Source organism: Aquila chrysaetos, chromosome 4, assembly GCF_900496995.4.
Source record: "Aquila chrysaetos chrysaetos chromosome 4, bAquChr1.4, whole genome shotgun sequence".
NCBI lineage: Eukaryota > Metazoa > Chordata > Aves > Accipitriformes > Accipitridae > Aquila > Aquila chrysaetos.
This window is the reverse complement of record NC_044007.1, coordinates 51,626,703-51,654,676: the sequence shown is the minus strand read 5'-3', so window position 1 is coordinate 51,654,676 and position 27,974 is coordinate 51,626,703. Positions and strand designations below refer to the sequence as shown.

The 27,974-nt window shown below is 40.4% G+C and overlaps 1 protein-coding gene across 3 annotated transcripts in view; it reads left to right on the top strand.

Annotated features, from left to right (window-relative positions):
- The window catches only part of LAMA3 (laminin subunit alpha 3), a 122,088-nt gene that overhangs the window by 71,945 nt on the left and 22,169 nt on the right, over positions 1–27,974 (top strand). For all 3 annotated transcript variants that reach the window (XR_005932228.1, XM_041123125.1, XM_030012312.1), the window contains exons 38-53: positions 1,193–1,357; positions 4,212–4,313; positions 5,408–5,491; positions 6,450–6,680; positions 10,441–10,554; positions 14,360–14,469; positions 16,356–16,436; positions 17,640–17,746; positions 20,375–20,425; positions 20,815–20,966; positions 21,507–21,617; positions 21,717–21,828; positions 22,385–22,552; positions 24,846–25,042; positions 26,479–26,595; positions 27,148–27,302. Coding sequence is in view for 2 of the 3 variants with exons in the window: in XM_041123125.1 (XP_040979059.1) it covers positions 1,193–1,357; positions 4,212–4,313; positions 5,408–5,491; positions 6,450–6,680; positions 10,441–10,554; positions 14,360–14,469; positions 16,356–16,436; positions 17,640–17,746; positions 20,375–20,425; positions 20,815–20,966; positions 21,507–21,617; positions 21,717–21,828; positions 22,385–22,552; positions 24,846–25,042; positions 26,479–26,595; positions 27,148–27,302 (2,057 nt within the window). In the remaining variant the exon portion in view is untranslated. The remainder of the gene's footprint in view (positions 1–1,192; positions 1,358–4,211; positions 4,314–5,407; positions 5,492–6,449; positions 6,681–10,440; positions 10,555–14,359; positions 14,470–16,355; positions 16,437–17,639; positions 17,747–20,374; positions 20,426–20,814; positions 20,967–21,506; positions 21,618–21,716; positions 21,829–22,384; positions 22,553–24,845; positions 25,043–26,478; positions 26,596–27,147; positions 27,303–27,974) is intronic.

The window sequence follows — 27,974 nt, the reverse complement described above, 5'->3', positions numbered from 1 at the left end:
CCTGTTTGTTTACAAATCACTAGTTGGACTGAAGTTGAGCTGGCCTTCTATTGCTTTATATTCAGACACTAGTTCATCATTAAAGTCAATGGTCTCCTTCAAGATGCTTTGATAAGCAGATGTATCATTTTACATGTTTATATCATAGATGGATTTTGAGACCTAAGAAGTGTGTGACAGATTCTACAGAGATTGTAAAAATTGTCTTTTTTCCCTCCCTGTAAAAAAGACAGGACATCAAGTGTGAGAAAAGGAGAAGATAGATTTTTAGTAGCATAAATGAATGGTAAGATGGCTGAAGATTGAAAAAAAAGCAACTGCCTGAAACAACGCAAGAGAAAAAAAAGAGAGAAGCAGAGTCCTAGAATGACGGATGAGGAGTTTAGTTTAGTCTTAGACATAGACTAGATGCAATCTGGATTGTGGCACTTCACTGTTTACAAGCAAAGGGTGAAAATCTGGCCTCATTGAAGTCAGTAGCAAGCTTCCACTTGCTTTAGGAAAATTTCCTCTGGTGATTACTTGTCCTCACCAAAGACTGTTTTTGAAAACATGTCTATCTTTTTGTTTTATTGCTCTGCCCAGCCAAGGGCAACCCACCACAGAACTGTTCTGGTACATATGCATTATGCTTTCTTTCCCCCAGCGTAATGATAAATAACAGGATGTATGGTCTTTCATGAAACAACAGCCATGAACATAAAATGTGCATTAAAGAGCCAGAATATTAGGCTACATTGCCTGCCTCTCCAAAATATCCTGCCATGCCCCCTCCCTCCCAGTTAACCTATCACAACAGGTCCGCACTCTTTATTTTACATTAGTGTCCTTGGTTTGGTTTTGGAACAGACTTTAAAAAGCACCTCCAAACTATATCCTTGGATTTGTGTAGACAATTCCTAGTCAACTCCAGAAAAGTTACGTCTTCATGTGATTGAAGATAGAATTCAGTTTGCAGGTGACAAACCAAATGCCCACATCCCAAGTAGCTTTGGCACATCTGTCCCACTTATGCTCTCTTTTGAGGTCCTTGCAACATCCATTGCGCAAAGACTTTAGGGTGGCTCTGAAGGGGTTGAATTTCATGCTAAGGGAATTATAGAGGGTAAACAATTTCTCCTCATTACTTAGTGCTGGTAAAGTTTAATAAAGGATGAGACAAGCTTTTGTTTCCTTTATGTATTTTCATTAGTTTGTGGACATGAGGAACTGGCGCTTGGAGGCAGTGGATGAATATATTGACATTCCAGTCACTTTCAATCCAGTCAGTAATAGTGTAGTGGCTGATGTTCAAGAATTGCCTGCTTCAGTGCACAGTCTGTACTGGAAAGCACCACCATCTTACCTGGGAGAGAAGGTAAATGACACCTAACAACTCATCTGTTTTAATAACATATTCATTTTTTTGCCAGCATTGTTGATAAAGAGTCTCACTGTTTTTCTTAGATATGTTTCTCTTTCTTTCCTCACGAGATTCTTATCTCTCTTACCTGTCATGCCAGGAATCACAACATTTTACTTCTGAGTATGGTGTTAAAATTATAACCAATAACACAGAATTAGTTATCTTGGTGCCAGGGAGGTCTTTATGTGAACAGCATGGTCAGGAGCTATGGTTCAGGGAGCTTTTCTGAAAAGCTGCTTTTCTGAAACCCAGAACATGTAGAGCTTGCCAATGTGCCCAAGTATCCTTTAGACGCCCTAGAGTATCTCCTGGGCAGATTTCCAAAAGAATAAAAGGTGATTACGTGCTCAGTGGCACGCAAAAACCCCAACCTTTTGCTTTCGATACATTGCTTGGGAAGAGCAACGCCTGGTTTTCTAACCTTTGTGTTCTTTGAACTGTTTGCTGCTCTTTCTGCTCATGCATGGGAGTAGTCTTTTGCTGACGGTTAATACCTATCAGCATTTCAGCCTGGGGATCACACTGACAAGGGGGACTTTGCTAGCGGTGACTTGCAGGCCCAGAGCCCCAGGTTCTCCTTGTTTGGAACTCTGACAGTGTCGATAGTTGCTAGCCACCTGTAGGACATACAGGCTTTTCAGATGCAACCCTACTGTCACACAAGTGAAAACAAGTGGGATAGACACCACAGCATTAAAGATGGTACAATTTTTTAAGTTCCTCTTATTCCTCATTTTAAAGATTAGAGCAGTGTTTTTCAACATGCTCTCCTATGCTCAGAGGTACATATCTTTCAGTTGACCAACACGTTTAGTTAGGGTGTTTTTTCTTGATGTTATAGAGGTTCTTGTTTCAATGTCTACAAATTGTTTTTCAAAGAAACTTCACGTTAAAGCATACATTATCTAGTACAGTGTTAAACCAAGAGGACTTTTGTTGTTCCCATAACAAAATATAAAGCAGGCAATAACCCTTTTTAAACACAGGTATTAAGAACAGTGCTATGAGTTTTATGTTGCATGTCACAGTATCTAAGTAGGCATGCCATGACTTGCTTTTATTTACATGGACAACACTGTAAATAAAATAGTTCTATTTTTGGACCTGCTTTTACTGTACACTGTGTATATTTTAGCACAGGCAATACTGCAATAGTGACCCCCCCCCCCCAATACTATCTTGCTGCTAGTTTTACAAGCTCATAAATTTACCAGTTATTCATGTAACTGTATTTTGAAAATATCAGGTTTTGATCTACTTCCAGTGATACCACCTCTTTTGGAAAATGTGGACAAGATCACTCCAGGCATTTTTCAGTATGATGAGGGTATAAATACTGTTTTCCATTATCTTAAACTTTTTAACTAGTTCCACTGAAACATTAATATTTAGTGGAGTATATTTTCGTTCCTCTCTCTATCTTTTGTTTACAAAGTTAAAAGGGAATCAAATGTAAAATCTATAGCAGCGCAGAAGCTAACATTGAGAAATTCAGATCACATTGTCCCCATTTTCTGCTCTTTTGTATTTTAACATTCTATTTAATAGACCACCCTTAATGTTAGAAAATAAATACTGTACATATAGAATACAGAGGGTAGTTTATAACACCAAAATTTTCCCACATATTTGAAAAAAAATTATTTACACAGGGCTGTTTTGATTGTGTTGGCAAAATATAGCCAATGTTCCACATGATGCTTTTGAAAATGCAGTTGGCTAAAGATAACAGCATTAATTACGGCCCTGTGATCAAAGTAACAAATTTAGTACTGAGATGTCTGCTTTTTGTTTGTAATTCATCAAGGTGTATGGAAAGGGGTAGATGAAGGCTGGTGCTTACCTGCAGAACACCAAAACCTGACAAAGCAGTTCTTCTTCCCATGTCAAAACCAAGCATAAGCTATAAAGGCAAACAGCAAGGGGTGCAAAACAAAATAGTATATCTGTGGCAAAACACCTGATTTCCCCTAGTACCCACAAAACTTCCTTCTAGGCTCTTCTTTGAACAAAAACTGTCTAGGCTGCACCTGGAGCTTCCTTTGCTCTCAATTTGTTTTGAACTGAGTCACTCGTACACAACTCAGGGAAGCTGTTTGTCAGATGATTCAAACATACTGGCCTAAGTCTTTGTTCTGGACAGCAGCGTGTGTGATTTGTTGGGTCTGAGGCTGCCTGTGGTCACCTGTAGTTAAGCCAAGTGTGGTTGCAGCTCAACCTACAGCAATGGTCTGTTTCCAACAGTGCTGATATCAGCTGATATCAGTAGAAGTCCTGTCCTCCCGAAGGTGGGGCAAAGATTTCCTGATGAGATTTGTGTTTGTAGTAAGTTTAGAAAATGCTGGCCTATGAAAGCCACCTTTAAACATGCTTAGTCTGACTTTTCCTTTTTGTCCATGGCTGTTCATGGGGTTCATTACCAGTGTCATTGTCAGTCTGACGCCTGCTCTTGATGAGCCAAATCTGTTCTGTAGAGTCTGGGGAAGAACAAAGTTTATGTGAATATGTAATTTTTCCATGACACAGATGCTGTGATCCCAGGTATGAAAAAAAAAACCCAAACCCGATGCAGGTACACAGAGAACAGTAACGGGTACTGCTCAAAAAGTGATGTCAGATACACAAAATAAACAAAATAAAAAGTAATTTCATCCATGCAACACGTATTTTCATATTTGGTCTAATGAACAAAGAGTAAATATACTATTTACAGTGCTGGAAGACAGGGTAAACTTGAATACAAAGTTATATTAATATCAAGCAATGGTGCAGTAAAGTATCTCTGGTCTTGTGCATTTTATTATAGCTTTCTTCATATGGTGGCTTCCTTAGTTACCAAGTGAAATCTTTTGGCTTACCTAGTGAGGGCATGGTTCTTCTGGATAAGAGACCTGATATACAACTAACAGTAAGTTTTGAAATATCATTTTTTTTCTTTCAAGCAACAACAAAACCATGATTTTTTTCTGTTACCTGACAACAATGGCAAATTTTGTTCCTATAGTGTGCTTAACTTTTACAGCAACTTGCTGCATTTCTGTGAAAGTGATTTTACTGCATTTTGCTCAAAGCCATCAACACAGCTATCTCTGTTGCCAAAGTAACATATTATTAAGCATAACTGACTTGAGAGCAAATAAAAAGATAAAACAGAATTTTCTCTGTAAAATACAGCTGTGGAAAAAAAATTAATTAGTGCCTTGTACACTTGTCAACAAGTATGGCCTTGACTCTGCAAAATATGTCCTGTATTCATTGTGTAATTTATCTCATTTTCTGTGAGAATTTTCTTCAGCATACAATTAAGCATAATTATAAGGCTTCAAGGGACTGGAGTAAAAATTCATTTTAGGTTAACAGTTTTTTAATTTAATCACTTTTGGGCCAAAATTTGAATCTTTTACAGTTTGTTGAAACTCCCAAGAGGGTGGTCTTGTTTCTTCAGACCATCAGAAATATTAATTCAGTATTATAGGATTCTCATTGGGAAATATGCCTCAGGAAGTGCTACAGTAGTATCCAAAGTTGTTTGTGCACCAGGATGTCAGGTCAAAGAGTCTTCCTCAGTTCAGTATTAGTCTTATTCCCCTTCTCATGCCAGCCACAAATTTCCAAGGCAAGCTCTAATGATGATATCGGGAGACAGCGCCTTTTCTAACATGAAGGTGGGGCAGCAAAGAAGAGTGTTTGAAAATGCAAAAACGTTTTTACTCAAAAGTAATAACTAGTTCCTGTGAAAACTGGTCAGCATTAATTTAATTCTCTTGGTGGTTTATTTGAAAGCAAGGTTGTTAATAGGCAAAAGCAATGAAAACCCTGCTGACACTAGAGCACAGTGCTTGCTATACCACTTTGCTGACAAAACGACATACGGTTCTCCTAGTATTACTTAGTTTTTATCCCCCAAAGAACAGAATTAATGTGCTTCAAATTTTATTGCATCTGAACGCTTTACCATAAAAAGTAGTGAAATGGCAATGTTATATCCTCATTCTCACATAGGGCCAGCAAATGAAAGTTGTTTATATGGATCCCAACAACCCACTGCCAGACCGTCAATATTATGGCCGTGTACAGCTAGTTGAGGTAAGAAATGAAAATGGAGTGGCCTTCCCTTTTCTTCCCAGTGGTACATAAAAATATGCAGGAAGTATGTGCAGAAATGCCAAATACCTGATAATGTTAATAAATATAAACTTAAATACTGTAGACCTTTACATATAAACATTTTTTTCTCTCTTTACCGCCACACTGAACCTAGGTTCAGGTTCATGGCACCTAATTTTAGCACCCTTAAGTTAGGCATCTTGTCCAATCTAGCCCTTAGCACTCCCTCTGGGGCCAGTGGAGTAATACTGAACCAGTCATCAATGGAAGATGATTCATCACAGCCCCAGACTGTACTTAATAGGGATGGAATGAACTGTTATCTGTTTTCCTTGGTGTCTAGGTACCTAGTTTAGAACGGGTGTCCAACATTTAGGCAGGTGAAGTTAGCAGGTATTATTCCTACCTTAAATCTGTGCTCAGAAGGTCAAACTGGGTTATCTGCGTCTCGTGTATAGGCAACAAAGATAATGTTTCTTCATGCCAGATTCCATTTTCAGTAATGCTGTGTCTATTAGTAGCAAGAAAGCATGTGAAGGCAGCCCTCAAAGATTAGATTTGTAGGACTTTGCTTACTCTTAAAAATAAAAGCATTTTCCCCCACCCTTTTATGGTTCGGTGGGTGATCCCTCAAAGAAATTTGGATGAGTGAAGAAGAACCTGTATGCTTCTTCACTTTTTGATACCTCAAAGCCATATGTACCTTGCAAAGTACAGGGTACATCCCTTTTTGTGCTCATTATTCCTTTTCCCACCTATCCTCTGTCTACATTCATTATATTTATTTTCCAGACCTCTATTTCACCCCACACCAGTTGGCACTATAGAGGTCTGTTCCATGGGGTTTTTCTCCCTTATTCTGTCATCCCGTCTTCTTTGCGGATACTCTTTTTAAGAAGCCGCTGGGCTGTGCTCATTTTGTACCCTTAATGTGCAGGGAAACTTCAGGCATGCCAGCAGTAATAACCTTGTATCCAGAGAAGAACTGATGATAATCCTGTCTAGACTAGATGGTTTATACATCAGAGGCCTTTACTTCACGGAGACTCAGCGATTAACCCTTGGTGAGGTTGGGCTGGAAGAAGCCACCAGCGCAGGAAGCGGCAGCATTGCATACAGTGTAGAGACATGCTCCTGCCCTCCGGAGTATGCTGGTGACTCATGTCAGGTAAGAAGTGTTTGCCTCCATGCTGTACCATTATGTTCTGTCTTGCCTACAGCTATACATACTGGTTTAGTTAGAGGAACAGGCTAGTTATTAAAGTAATTAAACGTGCTTCTTGTAAGCGTGTGCACTTTCAATGGCTCAAATACTTTCACTGTCTAAGAAGCACTGTAGGGTTATTCAACTTGTGATTGCTTTTGTGGAGCTGTGAACATCATTTTATGTGTGTAAGGCACTATAATGAGGGATTCTTCTGTGATGCCCTATGAGAGGCTGAATTATCTTGGTCGACACTTACTTTAATGGAGGGAAGGTCAGAATTGACTTGATCAAAGTCTGTGAGACCCTACACAATGGAGAAGATTCCTGGTGTTCCTTATTTTAGCAGGATCCAAGGGAATTAACCTGAACCTAGATAATTCTGGATACTTTCCTGGTTTTATAGGAAAATGTTTGAAAGCTGAAATTAACATATTTGCAAAAATATTTGGAGGTATTTTTATGAAAGATAATGTAAACATTGCAAAGTAATAATGTTACCTGAAGAATGGTGAAATCCTAGCCGCAGTTGTATATCCTGTCTCTGATGCTGTTCCTGTAGCTGCAGTTCTTTTGGTTGTCACTTTGCTCAGCTTAGAGCTTGACTGTTGCCATGTGTAATCACCCAAGGCAGTAGAATGAAGTACTGGAGAGATAAGCGGTGTACAGAGTGCACAAAATATGAGGAATTTTCTCTCAGAAAATAATTGAGGGTTACCATAAAGCAGCAATTGCTGTACTAACCTTGCAAATGTTTCTGAAATGAGAATGTAAGAATAATATCTAGACTGGAGCAGCTGCAGAGAGACTGAACAAAACATTTATGGCTGGCTTATGTCTCGTGTGCATCCACTGCTCAGGGCAGCTGTTCATCATCTGTTGAATACCATTTTGGAAATATTTCTAGAAACTTATTTTTCCACACATTTGATGTTGTGGGCCACACACAAATTGATGAGCACTGACTGAAATTCTTACTGCCATCCCATTGCTTACTGCCTTGATAAACTAAGCTGCTGTGGTTTTTTATATAACCTACTGGAAATACATAGCCAGAGGAAGTGATCAAGACACTCACCTGGGTAGTTCGTAAGCCCCGTATGTTTATGCAGCATTACTCAGGCAGTGATTTACTGCTCTAATCACCTAGCTCTGTCTGGCTGCCTTAGTTGGGGAGGAGGTGATGCCTGCCACACCCTGACTTAGGTATATATTGAGCTACAGGAACTGTGGGGTTACTTGTTAACCTCAGGAACGGTAATGTGTGCTGTACAACTTGACTCATGTATAAAGTTTAAAGGTGGGGCCCATCACGGCACAGAGCCTCATTAATCTGAGTCAGAAGCTGGAGAAGAAGGGAGAGTATAAGAGAACGGGTGAGCACCGAAAGGATAGCAGCCTATGTTCGCAGTGGAGCTAAAGTAAAACGATGGCCCAAGCGCAGAGGCCGAGGAATGTAGGATGGCTGGTTGTCACGTTAGTAGCCCTGGGGCATTGTTTAGCACAAGATATGCAACAGAGGCTATCGTATCCTCACCTTCAGGAGGGGAGTCAGCAGCAACAAGTTCAAAGGCATTTTTACCTGAGACAGGTAATTTGTTCATTTTCCCTTCCTCGCTTGCTTCATTCTTTCTCTTTGTTTTCAAATGAACTAATTTGATAACAACTTATACATTACTTAATATATAAGTAATAAGGCTAATCTTCTTATATCTCAAAGTACTTTGCTAACAAAAGCATGTGCGAGAAGTTGCTTTTAAGTTGTAGTTTACTTGAAAACAGTCAGCCTGAACTCCTAAGCACTTGAAAGTGCATAGAGCTTTATCTTCGTCTGGAATCAATTTCTCAGTATCATGAATGCTGCTTCGAAAAAAAAGTGCCCACGTACTCCAAATGTGTTGTTTTAAAGACAGCATAAATAGAAAAACAAAAAGCTGCATAGATTTTTTCCAACTGCTTTTGGATGTTTTTTTGAAATGAGTAATTCATTTTGCTCTCCAAAAAGCGACTTTCAGTAAATAAAATTTATATGCATTAGAGCCTATATTTTACTTAGTCATGCTGTTTAATGTATTTCAGGCCCTGGTTTCTTCAGAAGCTGTGTATATTGGTTCCCTGTTGTTCAGGGAACATACTCACCCTTTTAAAAATGTATCTGAAAAATTTCAAGTGCCTATTCTAAATTCAGTTCTTGCTCACACTGAAGTCAGTATTAAAACCTGTTGATGATATTAGTATTCTGCATATTTTTTTTTAATTTATCCCACATGTAAAGAAGGCAAAGCACTAGCAACTGTTGTTTAAAAAGCAATAACTCAATACTCCTTTTGGGATCTGCTTTGGGAAGGTGAATTTTTTTTTTTTTTTCTGGTAGTTACATGGTTGATAAATTCACTGGTTAATCCTGCCCTGCATAAATACATATACCTCAAACCACTGGAACATGATTTGAGACACCATCCCACAAACCCTTTGCTCTTCAGATTAGTCCCATCAGTCTTGGTGGTGCAATTGCTATGAGAAAAGATTTATGGCTTTCAAGTTCAACTATCACTTGTTTTCTGAATGTTGCTGGGGCAAGCCCCTAACCGTGAGATAGAGGCGAGGTGTAGGTACAGTGCAGAAGTATGTTGCTGGAGGCAGGAACCTGGGAGGTGTTGGCTTTGTGGGGAGCACAGCTTTCTCCCCGCTTCCGTACAGCCTCTGATCTTCCTTGCACCACACCAGCTTAGTTACTAGGGGAAAGGAGCTAGGGAGTAGAAGGGATAGACTTATGTCCAGTCATTTTTGGTGTGGTTGGTGTGCCAGGAAGATGCTGAGCAGTGAAGATGGGCATGAATTTTTGAATTATCTGTATATGGGAAGGCTCCATGCCCAGGAGGAATTCCTTGTACTTTCCCTGCCCTTGTGCTTTCCCTGCCCATGCCAAACAAGAACCTGGTTCTAACTTACTAATTACTACCTTCCTGGTATAGGCTAACTAACTCCATGTCCCTTGCTTCATTCATAATGTTCCTCTGGTTCAGCTCCCTGTTTAAACTCAACTTTGATCTGACAGTCTGTGCTCCTGCTCCCGTGCCCTCAATAGCTGCACATTGTTCTCATGTTTCCCGGGCTTCCGGGACAAGCCTGTACTTAGAAATTTGACCGCTGTGTGTTTTGTTATATCACCTAGCTCTGTCTAAGCATGGCTTTGTATAGCTCTAGATAGACTTATTGTGGAAGTCATGATGAATTAATGTAAAAGATATCTCATTAGAAGTATTTCCAAGGAATACACCATAGTTAAATTAGTATCAAGATTTCATATAACCACTAGCTAATTTTTGAAATTTCTGTATGTTCTTCTATGAGAACACTGTAGTGTGAATCTATATTCAAATCTTTTTCTGTGGTTTAAAAGTCATATTCTACACCTTTGTACATAGCCACGGGAAATGTGTTTTGCTCAGAGGTTAGAGTCAAAATGATGGAATCCCGACTACCACAAAGTGTAGAGCACTTGTTCAGATGAAACTTCTTCAGCTCCATACATTGCTGTTCACTGTGTTAAAATACTTGTAATTTAAACAACAATATGGGCTTAGAAGAGCTTGCAACAAAATGTACACCTCCACTGCTCCTTGGAAATGGCAAACAATTTCAAAATACGCTTCCCATAACCTGTACAACTTTCTTTCTGCCAAAACTCACTATTTTTTTTTTCTCTCTGCTTACTCTCTAGGAGTGTGGCCTTGGATTTTATCGTGAGACTAAAGGATTACTTACGGGACGCTGTGTCCCCTGCAACTGCAATGGAAATTCAAATAGGTGTCAAGATGGTACTGGAAAATGTATTGTAAGTAACTACTAATATTCAAGGAATGAATTGGAAAAAAAGGGGAAAAAACCATTTACCTTACTGCAGTATGGACTATACAGTATTGTTAAATTCCAAGCAACCAAAAATAATCCTTGCATGCCTCATTCTCTATATCTTGTACTGTTAATGAGCGTAAGTTGCATACACTTACATGTATGTTTAACGTAACTGTGGGTAATTAGAATAATTTGTGTCCTTGTTTTTGTTCTCTTCCTTCCCCTATAATTTTTGTTAGCTCATGGTACAAAAAGTCACCAAATGAGTATATATGTAAGTGTTTGCAGTTCTTTGTAATAAATATGGGTCTTATCCTGGCATATGCAGTCCTTAGTTTTATACATATATACTAGGGTTTGCCAATGCTGGCAAATGGCACATTCATGCATAGCATAGCCTTTGCAGAACCTCTTGTTTAATCAGCACTGGTAAATCTTCACTAATCTTAATCTACAGCTAGATGGATTAAAAAATACTGGAATAAATAAGACAAGATAAAGGGGATAAAAGTTAGATTAATTGGAAAATTTCAGCCACTACAGAAGATACAGTGGGGCAGATTTTGCTCCCTGGCACACCGTATTAAACCCAAAGCAGCCTCATGGGAGTGGATCAGCCCTCCTAGCAATGGAAGTGTGACATTTGGCCGACTGTGCTTCTCCAGCTTATATCCATGACGCTTCTTTGAACAGTTTGTTCTGAAAAATTCCCACTTAAAAACTTTTCACTAATTTTTCACTTACTGTGTAAACAAGAACCTTGCCAACGCCTTTCATGGTCTGTCTTCTCAGTTTTTTCTTCCTTGTTCATGCTGCATCCATTCTGCCTGCGGTGCATTCCTGCACGTTATGTCATTCCCCCCGACTTCGTCTCAACCAACCCTCTTGCTTTAATGGAAACTATAAACCAATTCAGCACATTCTGGGGGATGACTTTCAGGCTGCTGCTTTGGAGAGGCAGGGCAGGCCATGACAGGAAAGTGCTGCAGCAGAGCAATAAAGATGAGGAGGTTTTACTTCAGATGAAAATTATAAAGGGAAAAAAATTGCAAATTTCACTTTTACCTCATGAAGTATGTGATTTAGGGTTCTCTTTATCCCCTCCTTCTCACAGCTGGATTAACTTTCAGCTAGATAGAGCTAAATCAACACTTGGCCCTGGGACAAAATTTAGGGCGAGCAAAGTCATCCAGGATAATGCGGTGAAAAATGAAAGCCCGGAGGGCCTGTATTTCCATTAGGAGCCTCCACCTAATAAGGAGCAAGTTTGTTCCTCTGTAGGGGAGCCGTGGGACAAAGAGCTGTAGTGGTGCAGAGAAGACAAGGAGGCTTCCCAGTGCGGAGTTGTCAAGTTTCATATCCAAAGTGCAAAGCTTGCTCCCTTGGCCTCCTCCTTCCTGCTCCTCGCCTGGAGCACTGGACCCCAGTACCTTCGCATGTCTGCGTCTCTCCAGTGACAGCCCCCGGAGGAGGCTCTGTGAGGCGAAGCCCAGGCTGACTCTTCCCTCTGTGGCAGCAGTGCAATCCTCCCCAGCTCAGACAATACCTGTCCCACCACGTGCTGGTGGGAGGAGAGGGGTGCAGTGCTGCACTGCTGAAAGTGGAGGAGAATGGAGTGCAGGAGGAGGTGGAGAAGACAGAAGAACTGGTTCTCATGTGTAGGAAAAAGCCGACCATCTGCCGTACATCAGGCTTTGTGTCCTCGTGGCCCCTGCCTTTGCTCCTGAAAGGCATGTTCCCTCAGCAGCAGCATGGTGCTGAGACTTGCTCATCCCATGACATGTTGTTTCATGTCACGTAACCCCATGTACATAGGTGTTTCTGTTGTGGCCCTGACACACTGTACTCTGGCTTCCTCGAACTACATGGGCGCATATGGAGTCAGCTGAAAGTTTTCCTTTCAGAGTTTGCAATGCATGGCGGTTCGGAGATGCTGTGACTCCAGGGGTGTCTATGGCCCTGCGAAACTTGAAGGAAGACCTGTGAGGGAGTTGCTGCTCTGGCTTCATTCCACCATGCCTTGGGAGCACTGGATTATGTCTCCAGTCCTTCTACGCCATGTAGCTAGAGGAACAGCATGGCACATTCGGAGTGGCTTATATGTGAAATAATCTTAAATTTTCTTCATCAATTATGGAATTGCTTCGGTTTCTATAGACAGAGTGAGGAAAACAAAAGCCAGGAGATAAACTGGGGCGGGGGGGAGGTTGCTCCAAGATGAAACCAACACAAATATTTTTAAATACCTTTCTCTCACTTTTTTTGCAGTTTAATTTACTCTTCAGGATTATCAAAATTTGCAATAATTATTCAGAAACAGTGTGAATTTTCCATGAGCTTTTTGCAGGAATATATGCACCAGCTTTTGTAGTGGCTGCATTTTAAAATGGTTCCTTCTACAAACATAACGCCTTCATATTACTTTAGCTTCCCCTAGTTAAATGGCCCATATATGAACCAGAGCTTTTCCTGTTCTTTCCCAGAATGTTTCAGAAGTGAGCCACAAATTTAGTTCTTAACCAAAATGAAAACAAATTAGGCGTTACTACGTGCGGAGGTCTGAGGGAAGGGGTGTTGATGAGGTTGAGGGAATCTGAGTGTGGAGAAATGTGGAGGAGAATGGAGTGTAAGAGGAGATGGGAGAGACAAAACTGTTTCTCACTTGTAGGGAAAAATGCCCCTCTGCTGCAAAACATGGTAGCAGGGCCTTCAACCATAGCCCTAAGCCATCAAAGTCCATGAAATGGGAGTGCAGTCTGCTCAGTGACTGCTTCCAGCCAACTTCCCACTTTCTTTTTCCATGTTTCACTTTATTAGTGCACCCTCAGTTCTGTGGGACACTGGATCAGTCTGTTGCACGTTGAAGAAAACGGTTTTAGAACTTGGGAGCTTTAACACTTCTTGAGTGTTGGTTGCATGGAATTTTTATGGCTGCTCAAAAATGTATTTGAACAACTTCTAGTTTAAATTATCACTGCTTTAGGTAATGCAAAAGCAACTTGCTCATCCTCTCCTCTTAATTATAAATGTAGAATCATAGAATCATTTATGTTGGAAAAGACCTTTAAGATCATCGAGTCCAACCAAATGTGTGTGACAATTAGCACCAGGAAGAAGAATGTTTCTAAAATAAGATATAATTCCCAACAATTTTATAATGGAAAAAGTGGCTCAGTTGTAGCAGTTTCAATTGTTTTCCCAGCCTTTGCTTTTTATTATTTATTCCTGTTACCTGAGATAAATATAGATTACATATACAGTGGAGAAAGTACATGAGATTCAATTCTGATCTGAATCTACTAAGAGAAATACTTTTTATATTAATTTTGTGGATTTTTTTAAAGAACGTACTTGGGCTAAATTACTTGCATGCTTTTAAATGATATCTGCCTCCTAATTAGTGTTGAAACGCAAAATTTAAACTTCCCTTTAAACATAATCATTTTTAATTGAAATATCAAGACCTAGAAAGTGCATTAATGGAATGTTCCTTAACAAACTATGCATCTGATTGAATTTCTTTTAAAATATGTTTAATGCTGCTTATTTATCTGTTGCTTTTCCACAATAGTGAGCGAATTGTGCTTTCTACAATTAGAGAATGACTGGAATCAATCTATCTTGGTCGTGAAGGCAGTTTGGCAGTAAATGCTTGATTGTGTGGAAGGGAAAGAACATATCCTCTGAGTAGATTGGCTATAATTTTTTTTCAATAATAATAATAATAATAAAGCCATATTGAGTGGTAAAGGACTGTTAATTGTCTTGCTTGTTTCCTTTTTAAGAACTGTCAGTATAATACTGCTGGGGAGAAATGTGAGCGCTGTAAAGATGGTTATTTTGGAGATGCCACTCAAGGTTCCTGTCGGGTGTGTCCTTGCCCTTATACAAACAGGTACAGTAAAAGGTCATGAGTAGTCAAGCAGAGGGGAAAGGGGAGGGGAAAAAGAAAAAAAGAAAAAAATCCAACCCAAAACCCTGCTACCATAGGAGGATAATGATCTTTTTCTGTATTCTCATATCACCCAACATGGTGGGGCATCAGACCCATTTGAAGTATGTTAGACCAGCAGTAACTTGGTGCTCTGTCTCACAGCATTGCCTTTTTTAATAAGCTGAGTATTCCAATTCTTACTGAGTTCCTGAACCACAAAGGCATGCTGCTTATCGCCTGGGAGAGCCCCAGGCAGTTGTAATGGGCTTATGTAGAATACCACCAGTAACTCCTTTGTCGTGAGAAATACAGGATGGAGGTCTTTTCCCTTATTGGGCATATCCAGAATCTTTATTGTTTACTGAAATGCAAGATGTAAGTTATCCTTAGTCTCAACGTTTAACACCATTACTCTGGCTAGGAGATAAGTGACAGCAATGAAACAAGCATTTTATATGAATTCAGAAAATTCAGTAAGATGCAAAAATAATATAAAAATATTAAAGCTCTTAAGCACATATCTAGATTTCTGAAAGAGTATGGTTGCTCTTCAGGTGGAAACTCTGTTTGAAGTACAAACATACTGAACTAGAAAAAATTAAATTTCCTTGGTTCTAATAAGGTTGCCAGGCTTTTAAAATTGGGCAGTAAATTGCATTTGAAATGCATGGTATGTTTAGCCACATTGTTTGTCATCATTGGTCAGTTCTCAAATGTGAAATGTGTTAAATAAAAAAAAAAAAATTAAAAAAAAAACAAGCTATGAATTGCTAAAGGCACCACATAGTATTTGCCAGGTGCAATAGCAAACACCAAGTAGCCTTAAGTAAGAGATTTACACTAGCAGACAACAGACAGGTTTTTCATTTATCAGGGAACTCTTTGATAGATCTGGTTTTGACAGCATTGGCCTCTTCTGCAGGTGCTTGCCTGAGGCTGACTGAACATATTTTTAGTCATCTTTTGCTTTAAGAGGGCTGAAATACCTAGGGAGACCATAAACCTATGCAGTTTCATAGCTGCACATTAGGGTGGTAAATACCATTCCTGACATAGGAAATGCACCCCACCTGGCATTATTGGAGTTGACAACTTTCCACCTAGTCAAATTATATGTAATTCTTAGTACAGACATCTGTCTTTGATACACAGACTTGCTTTATCCAATGGTTCATAGATTAAAAAATGGAAATAGCAAACATGGCCTGTCCCTGCTTCACCTCCTGCCTTCTCCTTCCCAAACATTGGCCAAAAAATGGTTTTCATCCCATAGAAATTTGAATCTAGATGAGTATGCTGGAAAGAGCAGACAAAAATATTCATTGTGTTAACCAGATATACTCTAGGGCTTCCCAAAATGGTGCACAACTCTATTCTGCCTTGGTTAAAAAAAACTCCAAACAATATTAGCAACATAAAAATATCTTCTAATGTTTCCATCCATAAAAAAGAAAAAAAAAAGCTATCCAAACATGAGGAAATATTGTCTAGCACAGGCTATTGATTCTTGCCTAGTAAGATAAAATAGCTACCCAGACTTGTTTTATGTTAGAACATCACTATTAAGGTTTATTTTAGGCATTCCTTTGGGTAATGAATTATTGTACTCAGTCCAGAGGGTCAGGAAATTATTATTTTTTTAGTCTAAGGAAAGAATTTAGAGGAAAAATCTGAAACTTCAAAGAATTAGTCACAGCAATTTATGTAGAGGCAATTAAATTAACTGAGAAGTAATTTGGTGGTATAAAAACTTTTTAATCTGAAAGTCATTTAACCGAGCTTAGCCTCTAGAGTGTAAAACCTATTTGATGATGTGCTCACAATAATATTTTTGCTTCTACTCAAAGATTTGCAACTGGCTGTGTGGCAAATGGTGAAGAAATTCAGTGTCTCTGCAAAGAAGGCTATACCGGAGTTCGCTGTGAACGGTAAGTGACTTGTTTCTCAAGACCGAGGTTTTTGAGAGGCACCATAAAAGGAGATATGTCTGTATTGGGTAATACATGGATGTATGCATATGCATAGTATGCATACGTATGCCTTGCCTTATCCTGCACTCTTTCTGGTAAAAATGACTCCCACTTTTTCCTTTTTCCAGTTGAAAACATTTTTCTATTTCCTCCAGCGTACTTGGTGCTTCAGTGTTCTTTGTTACCCAACAGCAACGATGAGGCATTAAACCCCATACCCTTCATCGCAAATCATTCTGAGGTGCTCCACAGGAGGAGCATACAAACACAATGTTGAAGCCATCTCTTTTGCTGGAAGATTGCAGCAGTTTGGCAAAGCACAAGAACAGTGTGGCAGTTTCAGGCAGGCAGAGGAAGCAATTTCACTGAGTTTCAGATCCAGGAAGAATTTAAGCATAATGGAGTGGTGTTGTCTGGCCAATAAGTCGTGTCTCACCTGAAGACAGTACCACATTGTCTTGTGCTTCAAGACTGTTACCTTTGACATCTAAGCTACAGTTTATAGACAGATTTTCTCTTCCAGATCTAGCTGTACCTCAGCTGCTCATCATGGCCCTTTGATCACACATTACCATTCCTATAGATCTTACAACAGAGTGACTTCTAGGAATATTAGCTAGCCAGTCTGGACGATATATTTTACCTATAAAATATTTAGAGATCATTCACACAGGCTGCTTTGCTGGCAGATGGCAAGAAGAGGTATCACCCAGCAGAAGGGTGATAATGTCATTCAGTGCCACTGCTGTTTGAAATCTCAACATGTGCTTGCAGTATGATCGTCCTTAATATGTGTTTTCTGGTGGGATCACAGATCAGAATGGTGTGGTTTGCTGAGTTAAGCCTTGTCAAATTCTCTATGTATCTATATCTGTGTGCATTGCATTTTTTCAGATTAAGTGAATTATTCCTATACAAGCATTGTGGGAATTCTTGTATTTTTAGAAAAAAATTCTGCAGTACTTGGAAAGATATTTTTAGCATAGTGCAGAGGATACTGTAAACCAAAAATATACCCTTTTTATCTAAGTCAAGACATGAAATCAAAAGTTCTTGAAAGTTTCTTCAGGAGAATAACTGAGTTTTTTTGTCAAGGGAAAGTGTATTTCACAAAAGTAGCTTCAAATATTTAATAAAAATTATTTGTATCTCTCTATCTAGCTGTGCTCCAGGATATTTTGGAAATCCACAGAAATATGGAGGCTACTGTCAGAAATGTAATTGTAATAATAATGGACAGCTGGCTAGCTGTGACCGTCTGACTGGAGGTACGTGAGGGCCTATGAATATGGAAGGGAGCATTGTTCTCTCTGGGAAGCAGAGATGGAAGGTACTTAGATCAGTTGAACTGAAGGAAAGATGTAGACTGATAGGAAATGCAGATCATTTTTAACAACAAGTAAGGTTTCCTAAAACATAACACCATGGTAATACAGGGGCTGTCCTGAGTAATCAAGTTCACCCTTGTAAACCATTTTGTCATGTATTTCCCTTCATAAATACTACCACTTTTATTTTGTTCTTCTGTTTCACGTGTATGTTTTTAAATGCGTTATGGTTCCTCCTCTGACATGGTTAAGTCATATCTTGCCAGCCTGTGTTATGAGCTTATGAAACCAAGCAGTCTCAAGATGCCCTTTTAAAATGTATTTGGGACAGATCAGTGACATCTTCAGAGTCTGCATCAGGCAGTGCCATCTTAGGTATCCAAGGTAACTGTGTTTACAGTGGAAGTTAGGACCTGACGCAGGAGGCTGTTTTATAAATCCTGCTATATACCATTCTGCCATCTAAGACATCCATGATTTTCCCAGTATCAGTCATACATGTACTGCACTACTAGTAAGCTCTTATAAGAATATTGTGCCACTGGCATATAATTGCTTTATCTATTACAATTCTGAAGTAAAGGGCCCAAGCCTCCGTTCCTCCGACTGCCTTTACTTCAATCCTTTGGGATACTCATTTCTATACAGAAACACATAGACTACTGCTCCTGAAAAGGACCTTGATTCTCCCATATTTTCATTCCCCAATAAAATTACACTTTTCTTTCCCTGTAGGCAGCTTTTCCTTCTCAGACATTAGTGAAGTGTCAAACTAATAACTCCTAATATTTCCATGCTCTTCATTTCTCTGCACTGCTCTTCATACTGCATTCAAATGACTGACAAGGATCACCTTATCTTTCTTTGGTCACAGAAATTAGAAAACCAGCAAGTGATGTGAACTGCTGTTGGCAGCTGGTGCAATTTTTCAACAGCTAATTCTCATTTCATATTTCATCATTGAAGTAATACACCTTTATTATATTTATACCTTGTGTGGAACAGATCCAAGCAGTGGATGTTTTGTCATTCCTTTCTTTTTGAAGCAAGAGTTTGCTAGGACAGACTAATCTGTAGGGCAAAATTCAACAAGCCAGTTTGTTTTCAGTTGGTCTCCAACTATATATTCTGATCAGCCATCTCTTTATCCGCATTAGGAATAAAACTCTGTGTGATCATCAGCACAGCATGTTCTAGCAGGTTTCTTGTGCGTGATGTTTGGCACTTGGCCAGACTTTTTCATTTCATCATTTCTTGGCTGATGTTGTTTGTGCACAAGCTGTAATAATAGTTTTGTTTAATTGGTACTTCACAGCGACAGCTGAAATGTGCCTGGTGTTAGCTGAATTACACAACAGCAGAACTGCACGGGTATTTGAAGTTCAGAATAATTTCCTTCATTCTCTTACAAATATATGCTTTGTGACTTGTCTCCTTTTGGCAGCAGCCCTCACTACCGATACCATTTAACTTCCTGATGACTTAATGTGCAAGTGCCAAAGGAAATGTTTGTTCCAGGCTGTTCCGTGCTGCTGTTAAAGTTCAGGTCCAATTTTATCACTGTAACCTCTCACACTTGCAAGCTGTTGTTGACTCTTGACAGCAGCAGTCTATACCCTGAGTGCATCCTTTTCCTTCAGAGTAAAAGACATGCACAGCCCTTTTCATTTTCAAGAGGAGATGAGAGTTTGGCAGTGGGACCAAGCTTGTAAAAGGGACTTGGGCATCAAGATGGGAAGATTCCTGTCCTATATGATGGCATTTTTAGGAGCCAGTTCCTCTCCTGCCTCCTAGAAGTTAGGATCCCAGGATGTTACAATCCCATGTGCACCTGGAGAATGTTAAGCTTCTTATAATGGGGTTTGTAAAACAAACAAACAAAACAAAACAAAACAGCACACTGGACAGGCAGTCACTTGCGCTAGCTTGTTGGAAAGTCTGAGGGCAATGCTTGTTATATATCACCTGTATCTGTGGTCGAAGCTCCATGCCTTGGGTTACATACAGCACCTCCTTCCATGCATACACTGTGGATTTCTCTCAAGCTTGATTAATCCCTTAATCTTGCAAGCTGTGACAGGTATGAAGGAAGGCCATAAACATTTCTCAGTTCCTTGTGGGTAAGACATCCTTTGTGGAATCAGAATCTGTGCTTTGAACGTGGATGCTAAGGTAGATAAAGGGTTTGAACCTATGTCCTGGGTAAAATGCTTTAACAATATAGTCTTGGCTCCAATCCCGGTGGTGTTACTCTAGGCAAATTCTAGCAATACATTCAGCACACTTGATGTGAGAGAGCCCCCTGCTGCTACCCAAGCAGCATATATTGGGGTGGGTTACAGTCAGTTTCCTTTGAGGGATGAAAAAGGTGTTGATCTCAGCAAGGCATAAGTGGGAGCTGAACGTTTTGGCATGCTCAAGCCTTTTGGGCATTTCAGCTTGTATGGATTTATGAAAGGGGCAGCACCATGTTGTAATGGCTGCCAGTCATGAAAAGTGAGGGCAAAAATGCAATAGTAGTGTTTCCATAAGAAACCTTTGGTTACTGATGATGTCTTGTGATTTCAGAATGTTTCAATAACGAACCAAAAGATGTGGATCCCAATGAAGATTGTGACCGTAAGTAACAAATAGAACTGCACTGAGATTGCCTTCTGCTGGCTTTGGATACATACTAATGACTCTTTTAAGGGTGGCAGAGTTTAAAAAGGACTGCAGGTGTCCTGTAATGAATGTTTTAAAAGCAAACATTCAACCAAACACTTGGAAAAATGATAAAAGAGGTGGTCAGCTAGCCAGATGTAAATGGGGCCTCCTCCTTTTTTTTGGCTTTGGTCACTCTCCTTAATGCTGTGGGTTTTGTTGTTGCCTTTGTTCTTCAGGTGGCACCAGGTGACAAGCATCAAAGTGTTTCTATTGCATCTCATTTATTAAAGTACTCAGTGAAATGTTGTCTGCACCAAATATCAATAATATGTATTGTTTTCCTTTGCTCATGCTCCCTCCAGCTTGTGATAGCTGTGTAATTACACTGCTGAAGGATTTGAGCACAATAGGTGACGAGCTTCAGCTGATTAAGTCTCAGCTGCAAAACGTCCATGCGAGTACCCACACACTGGAGCAGATGAGACGTCTGGAAACACGCATCAAGGACTTAAAGGTAGGCACACATAAACAGAAGAGGGGATTGCAGATTAAGCGTGTAAGAGCTGAACCTAGGAACTTATTCCATGTTTTTGTCAGCTTGCAAGGAAACATACATCAACTTTCGATTTCAAATACCAGATGCTGACAGCACTGGGCTTCACTTGTTAGAAGGCAGCTATTGTTTCCATGTCATGCGCTGAAAAAGAGTCAGTATCTCTGCTTTTTCTGAGGCCTGCTCACCTTGAAAGCTGTATCTCTGAGGTTTCCCTATAGCTCTGTCTTTTTCCAGCACTTCATGTCTCTGCCTTACCGAAAAACCCCAACATTCCAGTTGCCAATACCAAAATTTATCCTAAAAAATTTTCTTTGGTTGGACTAGCAGTTGCTATACTCACAGATATAAAAGCCCAGGTTTTGGGCAGCAATTGGTCAGCCTTCTTGTCAGTAATGCTGCTCTTATTTACCTTGGGTAAAGATCTAACCCAGTGAATTTTTGCTTTTTGTCTCCTGTGTATGGGTGATTTATTGGAGTATTTTTTTTCTTTCTTTTCAGGTCTTATTGAACAATTACCGTTCTGTTGTTCGTAATCAGGGTTCAAAGGTAGATGAGTTGGAGACAGAATTCATTAACCTAAATCATGATATAAATGCTCTCCAGGAAAAGGTGAATTACCAAATCAATTTAAAAATACACATCTCTTGACTACATATTAGCATGCTGTATCCAGGTATTTTTAATCTAATCAGTTTTTTCCCTTGCTAGGCTGAAATGAACTACAAAGCAGCTGAGATATTATTTAATAATTTTGGCCAAACTCATCAGAAAGGAAAGGATTTGGTTTCACGAATACAAATAGTTGTCAACAATATACAAGGTAAAATTAGTCTCTAACTCCATAACATGTTCTAGTTTATGGAATCTTTTCAGTTTATTTACAGTATTCTTGATTAAGCATGAGAGGTTTTCTTAGAAGACAACTTAATCAATTAGAACTTAGACATAGCTGTGGAATTCACTCTTCCTGTTAGAAATCTAGTATATTATGTTAGTTTAGGAGCCTACCTTCTCTATGTAGTGAATAGGGACAGAGAAGCTTTACCACAGGGACATTTAGAGCAACAAATTGACTATCCTGACTTAGACTTTAGTCTGGGTTGCTATCCTAGGCTCTTTAAAGTTAGAAGCTTAAAATTATTGCTGTGAACCTGGTCATTTGGGACAAATTTCAAGCCCAATGCCACCTTACTAGCTCTGGTCATGTGACATGGGATACTTTTCAGCTTATACAATTAATGCAGAATGGGTCTGCTTCATTAAAGAATTTGGGAATAGGCATGTCTTTTTCAGAAAAGAGCCTGGCCCTGTCATTTGTGTCTTTTGTATAGGCTTAAGCGCATCCTCTCCTTGACTTTGACAATACTTTATTTCAGTGCTCTTGGAACAAATAGCTGGTACAAATGAAGAAGGTAACAACTTGCCCTTGGGAGATGCTGCCAAAGAACTGGCCGAAGCTCAACGCATGATGACGGAGATGCGAAACCACAACTTTGGCCAGCTTCAAGCAGAGGCGGAGAAGGAGAGAACAGAAGCTCAGCTGTGTAAGGGCTTGTTCTCTCAGCTTCTTACCCTCTAGAAAGATCAATCTTAAATCTGAAGCATTATTGATTGTTTGGGATGGAGTGCAGGGAGAGGCATTTTGCAACGTATCCCTGGGGTCTGTGGCAGTCCTTGGTCAACAGGAAAGTGGTAGTTCTGGAGGGTATTTAAAAGCATTTTTATTTGTTATGGAAGAAAGTGAGTTGAGCTGGGGAAGAAACCCAGTAGATCCTTCTTTCACAACTAGATCAATCTCAGTGAAATAAAGATGTAGCCAATCCTCACATACTTATGCAGCGCTTCTGTGTAATATAATATATAGGCTATGGTACATGCAGCTATTTTAGAGGAATTACAGATGTAATTTAACAACAGATTTTCAGAAGCTGCTAGCGTAGTCCAAGGGCCAGATCATACAAGGATAAGGAAGTTCAGAAGTTCTAGTTGCACTAGTTGTACTTCCTTTTATGTTCTCTGCCTCTGTTTGACTGGGATATTCAGAAACCTGATTCCGGACATCATAGAATCATTTAGGTTGGAAAAGACCTTCAAGATCATCGAGTCCAACCATCATCCATGCCCACTAAACTATGTTCTGGAGTACCTTGTCTACGCGCTTTTTGAATACCTCCAGGGATGGTGACTCAACCACTTCCCTGGGCAGCCTGTTCCAATGTTTGACAACCCTCTCAGTAAAGAAATTTTTCCTAATATCCAACCTAAATCTCCCTTGCCACAACTTGAGGCCATTTCCTCTCGTCCTATCTCCAGCCACCTGACAGAAGAGACCAGCACCCACCTCACTACAACCCCCCTTCAGGTAGTTGTAGAGAGCTATAAGGTCTCCCCTCAGCCTCCTCTTCTCCAGACTAAACTGCCCCAGCTCCCTCAGCAGCTCCTCCTAAGACTTGTGCTCCAGGCCCCTCACCAACTTGGTTGCCCTTCTCTGGACACGCTCCAGCACCTCAATGTCTTTCCTGTAGTGAGGGGCCCAAAACTGAACACAGTACTCGAGGTGTGGCCTCACCAGTGCCGAGTACAGGGGAACAATCACCTCCTTGCTCCTGCTGGCCACACTATTTCTGATGCAGGCCAGGATGCCGTTGGCCTTCTTGGCCACCTGGGCACACTGCTGGCTCATATTCAGCCGGCTGCCAACCAGCACCCCCAGGTCTTTCTCTGCTGGGCAGCTTTCCAGCCACTCTTCCCCAAGCCTGTACCGCTGCATGGGGTTGCTGTGACCGAAGTGCAGGACCCGGCACTTGGCCTTGTTGAACCTCATACGATTGGCCTCAGCCCATCGATCCAGCCTGTCCAGATCCCTCTGTAGAGCCTCCCTACCCTCAAGCAGATCGACCCTGCCTCCCAACTTGGTGTCATCTGCAAACTTGCTGAGGGTGCACTCAATCCCCTTGTCCAGATCATTGATAAAGGTATTAAACAGAACAGGGCCCAACACCGAGCCCTGGGGAGCACCACTTGTGACCCGCCACCAACTGGATTTCACCCCATTCACCACAACCCTCTGGGCTCGTCCATCCAGCCAGTTTTTCACCCAGTGAAGAGTACACTTATCCAAGCCATGAGATGCCAGCTTCTCAAGGAGTATGCCATGAGAGACAGTGTCAAAGGCCTTGCTGAAGTCAAGGAAGATAACATCCACAGCCTTTCTCTCATCCACTAAAAGACAGCAAGAACAGCAAAGTCATAGGCTTATCTCCTAACCCAGGGCATATTTGAGGAATGTGAAAGGCCTTACGAGTGATAGTAATTTCCCCTAACTTTGGACTTTGATACCTACATCTGAGTAACTCTTCTGTGTCCTGTCTTGCAGGCAGTGAAATGGGCGCTCTTAAGGGTGCAATTCATTTGACCTCATTTATAAATGTGCCCCTATCTCTCTATTGATTACAGAGGAAGCTTTGGTGATTAGCACAGATGTAGATGTCTACCTTGTAGATGAAATTGTTGATGAAATTGTGTTAGTTCCATATAAAAAAAGAAAACAATTCAGTATTTGTAGATCATCTTCATCCTTACTTAAATTAGAAATAGCCAAATGAATGTTTTTCTGTGCTCTGTGTCTGCAGCAGCAAACTTGTGAGCAGATTTGATCCAGTGAGATGCTGAATAGCATCTCTGCTATAGTAACACTGAAGTTAGGGCTGCAAAGGATGCTCAGTATTTCATACAACCAAAGCTTTCTAATCCTAAATGTCAAGCCCTTTAGAAGGAAGTTTGTTCTAGTTCCCTTCTTCTCTCAACAAATTTTTTTTTCTGGTCCTGATACTACAGTACTGGCACGTATTAAGAATGAACTACAAAAGTACCACCAAGAAAATCATGGACTTATTAAAATTGTGAGGGACTCATTGAATGAATATGAATCCAAAATCACTGACCTTCGTGAAGCTCTGAATGAAGCAACGGGACAAATCAAGCAGGCTGAAAACTTAAACAGAGATAATGGAGTTCTGTTGGAAGACATTAAGGTAATGTCGGGGTTCAGGAGAAGAAAGTTAAACCTCAGGAGATAAGAAGTGCTTTTAATTGCTGCTTTTGATCTTGCAAAGCCAAGTAGCACTAATTCTTCAGACTTTCTCCAAGGTCTCTTTCCATCTTTTGATATATGTATGGACAGGTATAAACGTAGTCTACTCCCACTTGTGGCCTCTTTATGTGACCAGGACAGTGTGACCAAGACATAGCTCTGATGAGAGTGAGGAAGGAGAGTCTCTGCCTAGCCCTTCTCTTCAGCTGCACTAACCTTTTTGTTTCCTATTCTAGATCAAATTCTTGATGCTGAGGTAATTTTTGTAATAAGTTCCTTATAGTATTTGGCTTTTACAGCCATGAAAGATGGGAGCAATAATGTGTGCAATACTGTTAAATTATTTGGGATTAATATTCTATAGAACTGCTTCTGAGGTCTCCTCAGAAAGGTGACAACAAACAGCTGTTGTTCCTGAGCAGTGCTGGATTTTTAGAGCTAGTGAAATAGTACAAGAATTAAGGGTGTGCTGCAGGACCTATTCTTTTAAACTAATTGTGGTTTTGCTGAAATATATCACTGTTTTAGCATACTCGTGTCTATGCATTTTGCTAACACTGCTTGAACAAAAGAATTTCTACATTCAGCTGTGCCTTTCAATATTTAGTTGTACCTTTATGTGCATGGACTGTATAATATGTGTGCCACGTAAGTATGCACAGTTGTGTTAAAATATGGATGCATCTGTACAAGTTTATGATTTATGAATCGTACACTTCTCTGGTAGAGTGAGATTTGACATGTTACAATGATAGAAACCCAACTGAAGAGAGCTAACTCATCCTTACCTGCAACACCACTTGTCTGGTTGTGTTTGTGGTGTGCCATTACCCTAGAGCTGCACTGTGGATTGTCACAGGGCTGCTGTAGACCAAGAAGCTTCATTCCCCTCAGACCTTTCAAGAGGATAAGGTGGGGAGGTTTCACACCCCCTTTCTGGTAAGATCCCCAGATGAAGGGATAGTGTAATCATTTTATTTCTGCCTTTGAGAGAACAGAAAAGATCAGGGTAGCCACCAGGGAGCTGTTTTTAAAGTTTCCACGTTTGAAATTTCTGGGTTTGAGAGATCAGACACTTAGATGGTCTGCCCTGACAGTTTATCTCAGCTGACCCGTGCTGCTTTTACTTTGAATACTAATAACTGAACTACTGTAGCCTGCTGCCCAGCTGTATGCTATACTACTGCAGACTCCTGAGTTTTCTTGCTCTTCTAATCAGTAGGATAGCATTAGTCCCTAAACAGTATAGGCAGCTGATTAACACAGCAATAGTACCTTTGGTAAATCCTACTGCAAACTAGATTAGGTAGATATAGTTTTCCCTGCCTCTCATTTTTCACCCAATCACGTGTTATTCAACCTTTGATTTTTCCTCAGAAACGGATTGAGGAGACAAATGTACAACAGAAGGGTATCTTGGATATTCTGAGCGCTGCCCGATCTTCCCTGACGCAAGCTAACAGTGTACTTGGATTATTGCAAAAGAGCAAAGAGGTATAGTTAACCTTCTTAAGTTAAGGTTAAAAACCCCAATATCTTCCTGTCACTGTAAGGGGTAGCATAGCTCAGTGGCTAAGACATGAGGCTTATCTGAGCCTCACAAAGAGAGAAGGATCTCACAGCCCATCCTGGGTGCAAGAGGAACCTGCCTACACAGGTTTCTCTAACAGGAGCTTGTTAAGGGTTGTGATGTGTCTGACGAAGACACTAAGCTGTAGATACCTGAATTTGGGAGAATATCTGTAAGAAATTCCATAAGTGATTGTGCTATTTTTGTATTTCTTCCTGAGCAATTGCTTTTAGCCAGCATCAGAGACAGGGTGCTGGGCTAGAAGGGTCTTTGGTCTGACTCAGTTTTTACATAATGGGTCTGGAAGCATAATGTAATGACTACCAGCTGTTTCCAGTAACCTGCAGAGTAAGCTGGAAGGGAATGTTTTTCCCCTTGGTCTCCTCAGGTGCAAGGTATATGTAACACTGAAGGAAACGAGGACAAAATCAAACATGTATGAATACAAATAAAATTTTATTTTTATAAACCTGTAGGAATATGAAAGCCTGGCTGCTCAGCTGGATGGAGCAAGGAAGGATATGAATGAAAAGCTGACAAATCACTCCTTATCAGCAAGCAAAGAACCATTGGTGGTGAGGGCTGAGGAACATGCCAAATCTTTGCAAGACTTGGCAAAACAACTGGAAGAGTATGTTGCCATTCCTGTAAATGAGCAATTTTTGTAGTTAACATCCATGGTTGCAATGCTTTGTCTGTAACTTCATTTGCTTTAATGATGATTTGCAAAGTTAGAAAGAAATTAGTGTCGTGGTTTAACCCCAGCCAGCAACTAAGCACCACGCAGCCGCTCACTCACTCCCCCCCACCCAGTGGGATGGGGGAGAAAATCGGGAAAAAGAAGCAAAACCCACGGGTTGAGATAAGAACAGTTTAATAGAACAGAAAAGAAGAAACGGATAATGATAATGATAACACTAATAAAATGACAACAGCAATAATGAAAGGATTGGAATGTACAAATGATGCGCAGTGCAATTGCTCACCACCCGCCGACCGGCACCCAGCTAGTCCCCGAGCGGCGATTCCCCGCCCCCACTTCCCAGTTCCTATACTAGATGGGACGTCATATGGTATGGAATACCCTGTTGGCCAGTTTGGGTCAGGTGCCCTGGCTGTGTCCTGTGCCAACTTCTTGTGCCCCTCCAGCTTTCTCGCTGGCTGGGCATGAGAAGCTGAAAAATCCTTGACATTAGTCTAAACACTACTAGCAGCAACTGAAAACATCAGTGTTATCAACATTCTTCTCATACTGAACTCAAAACATAGCACCGTACCAGCTACTAGGAAGACAGTTAACTCT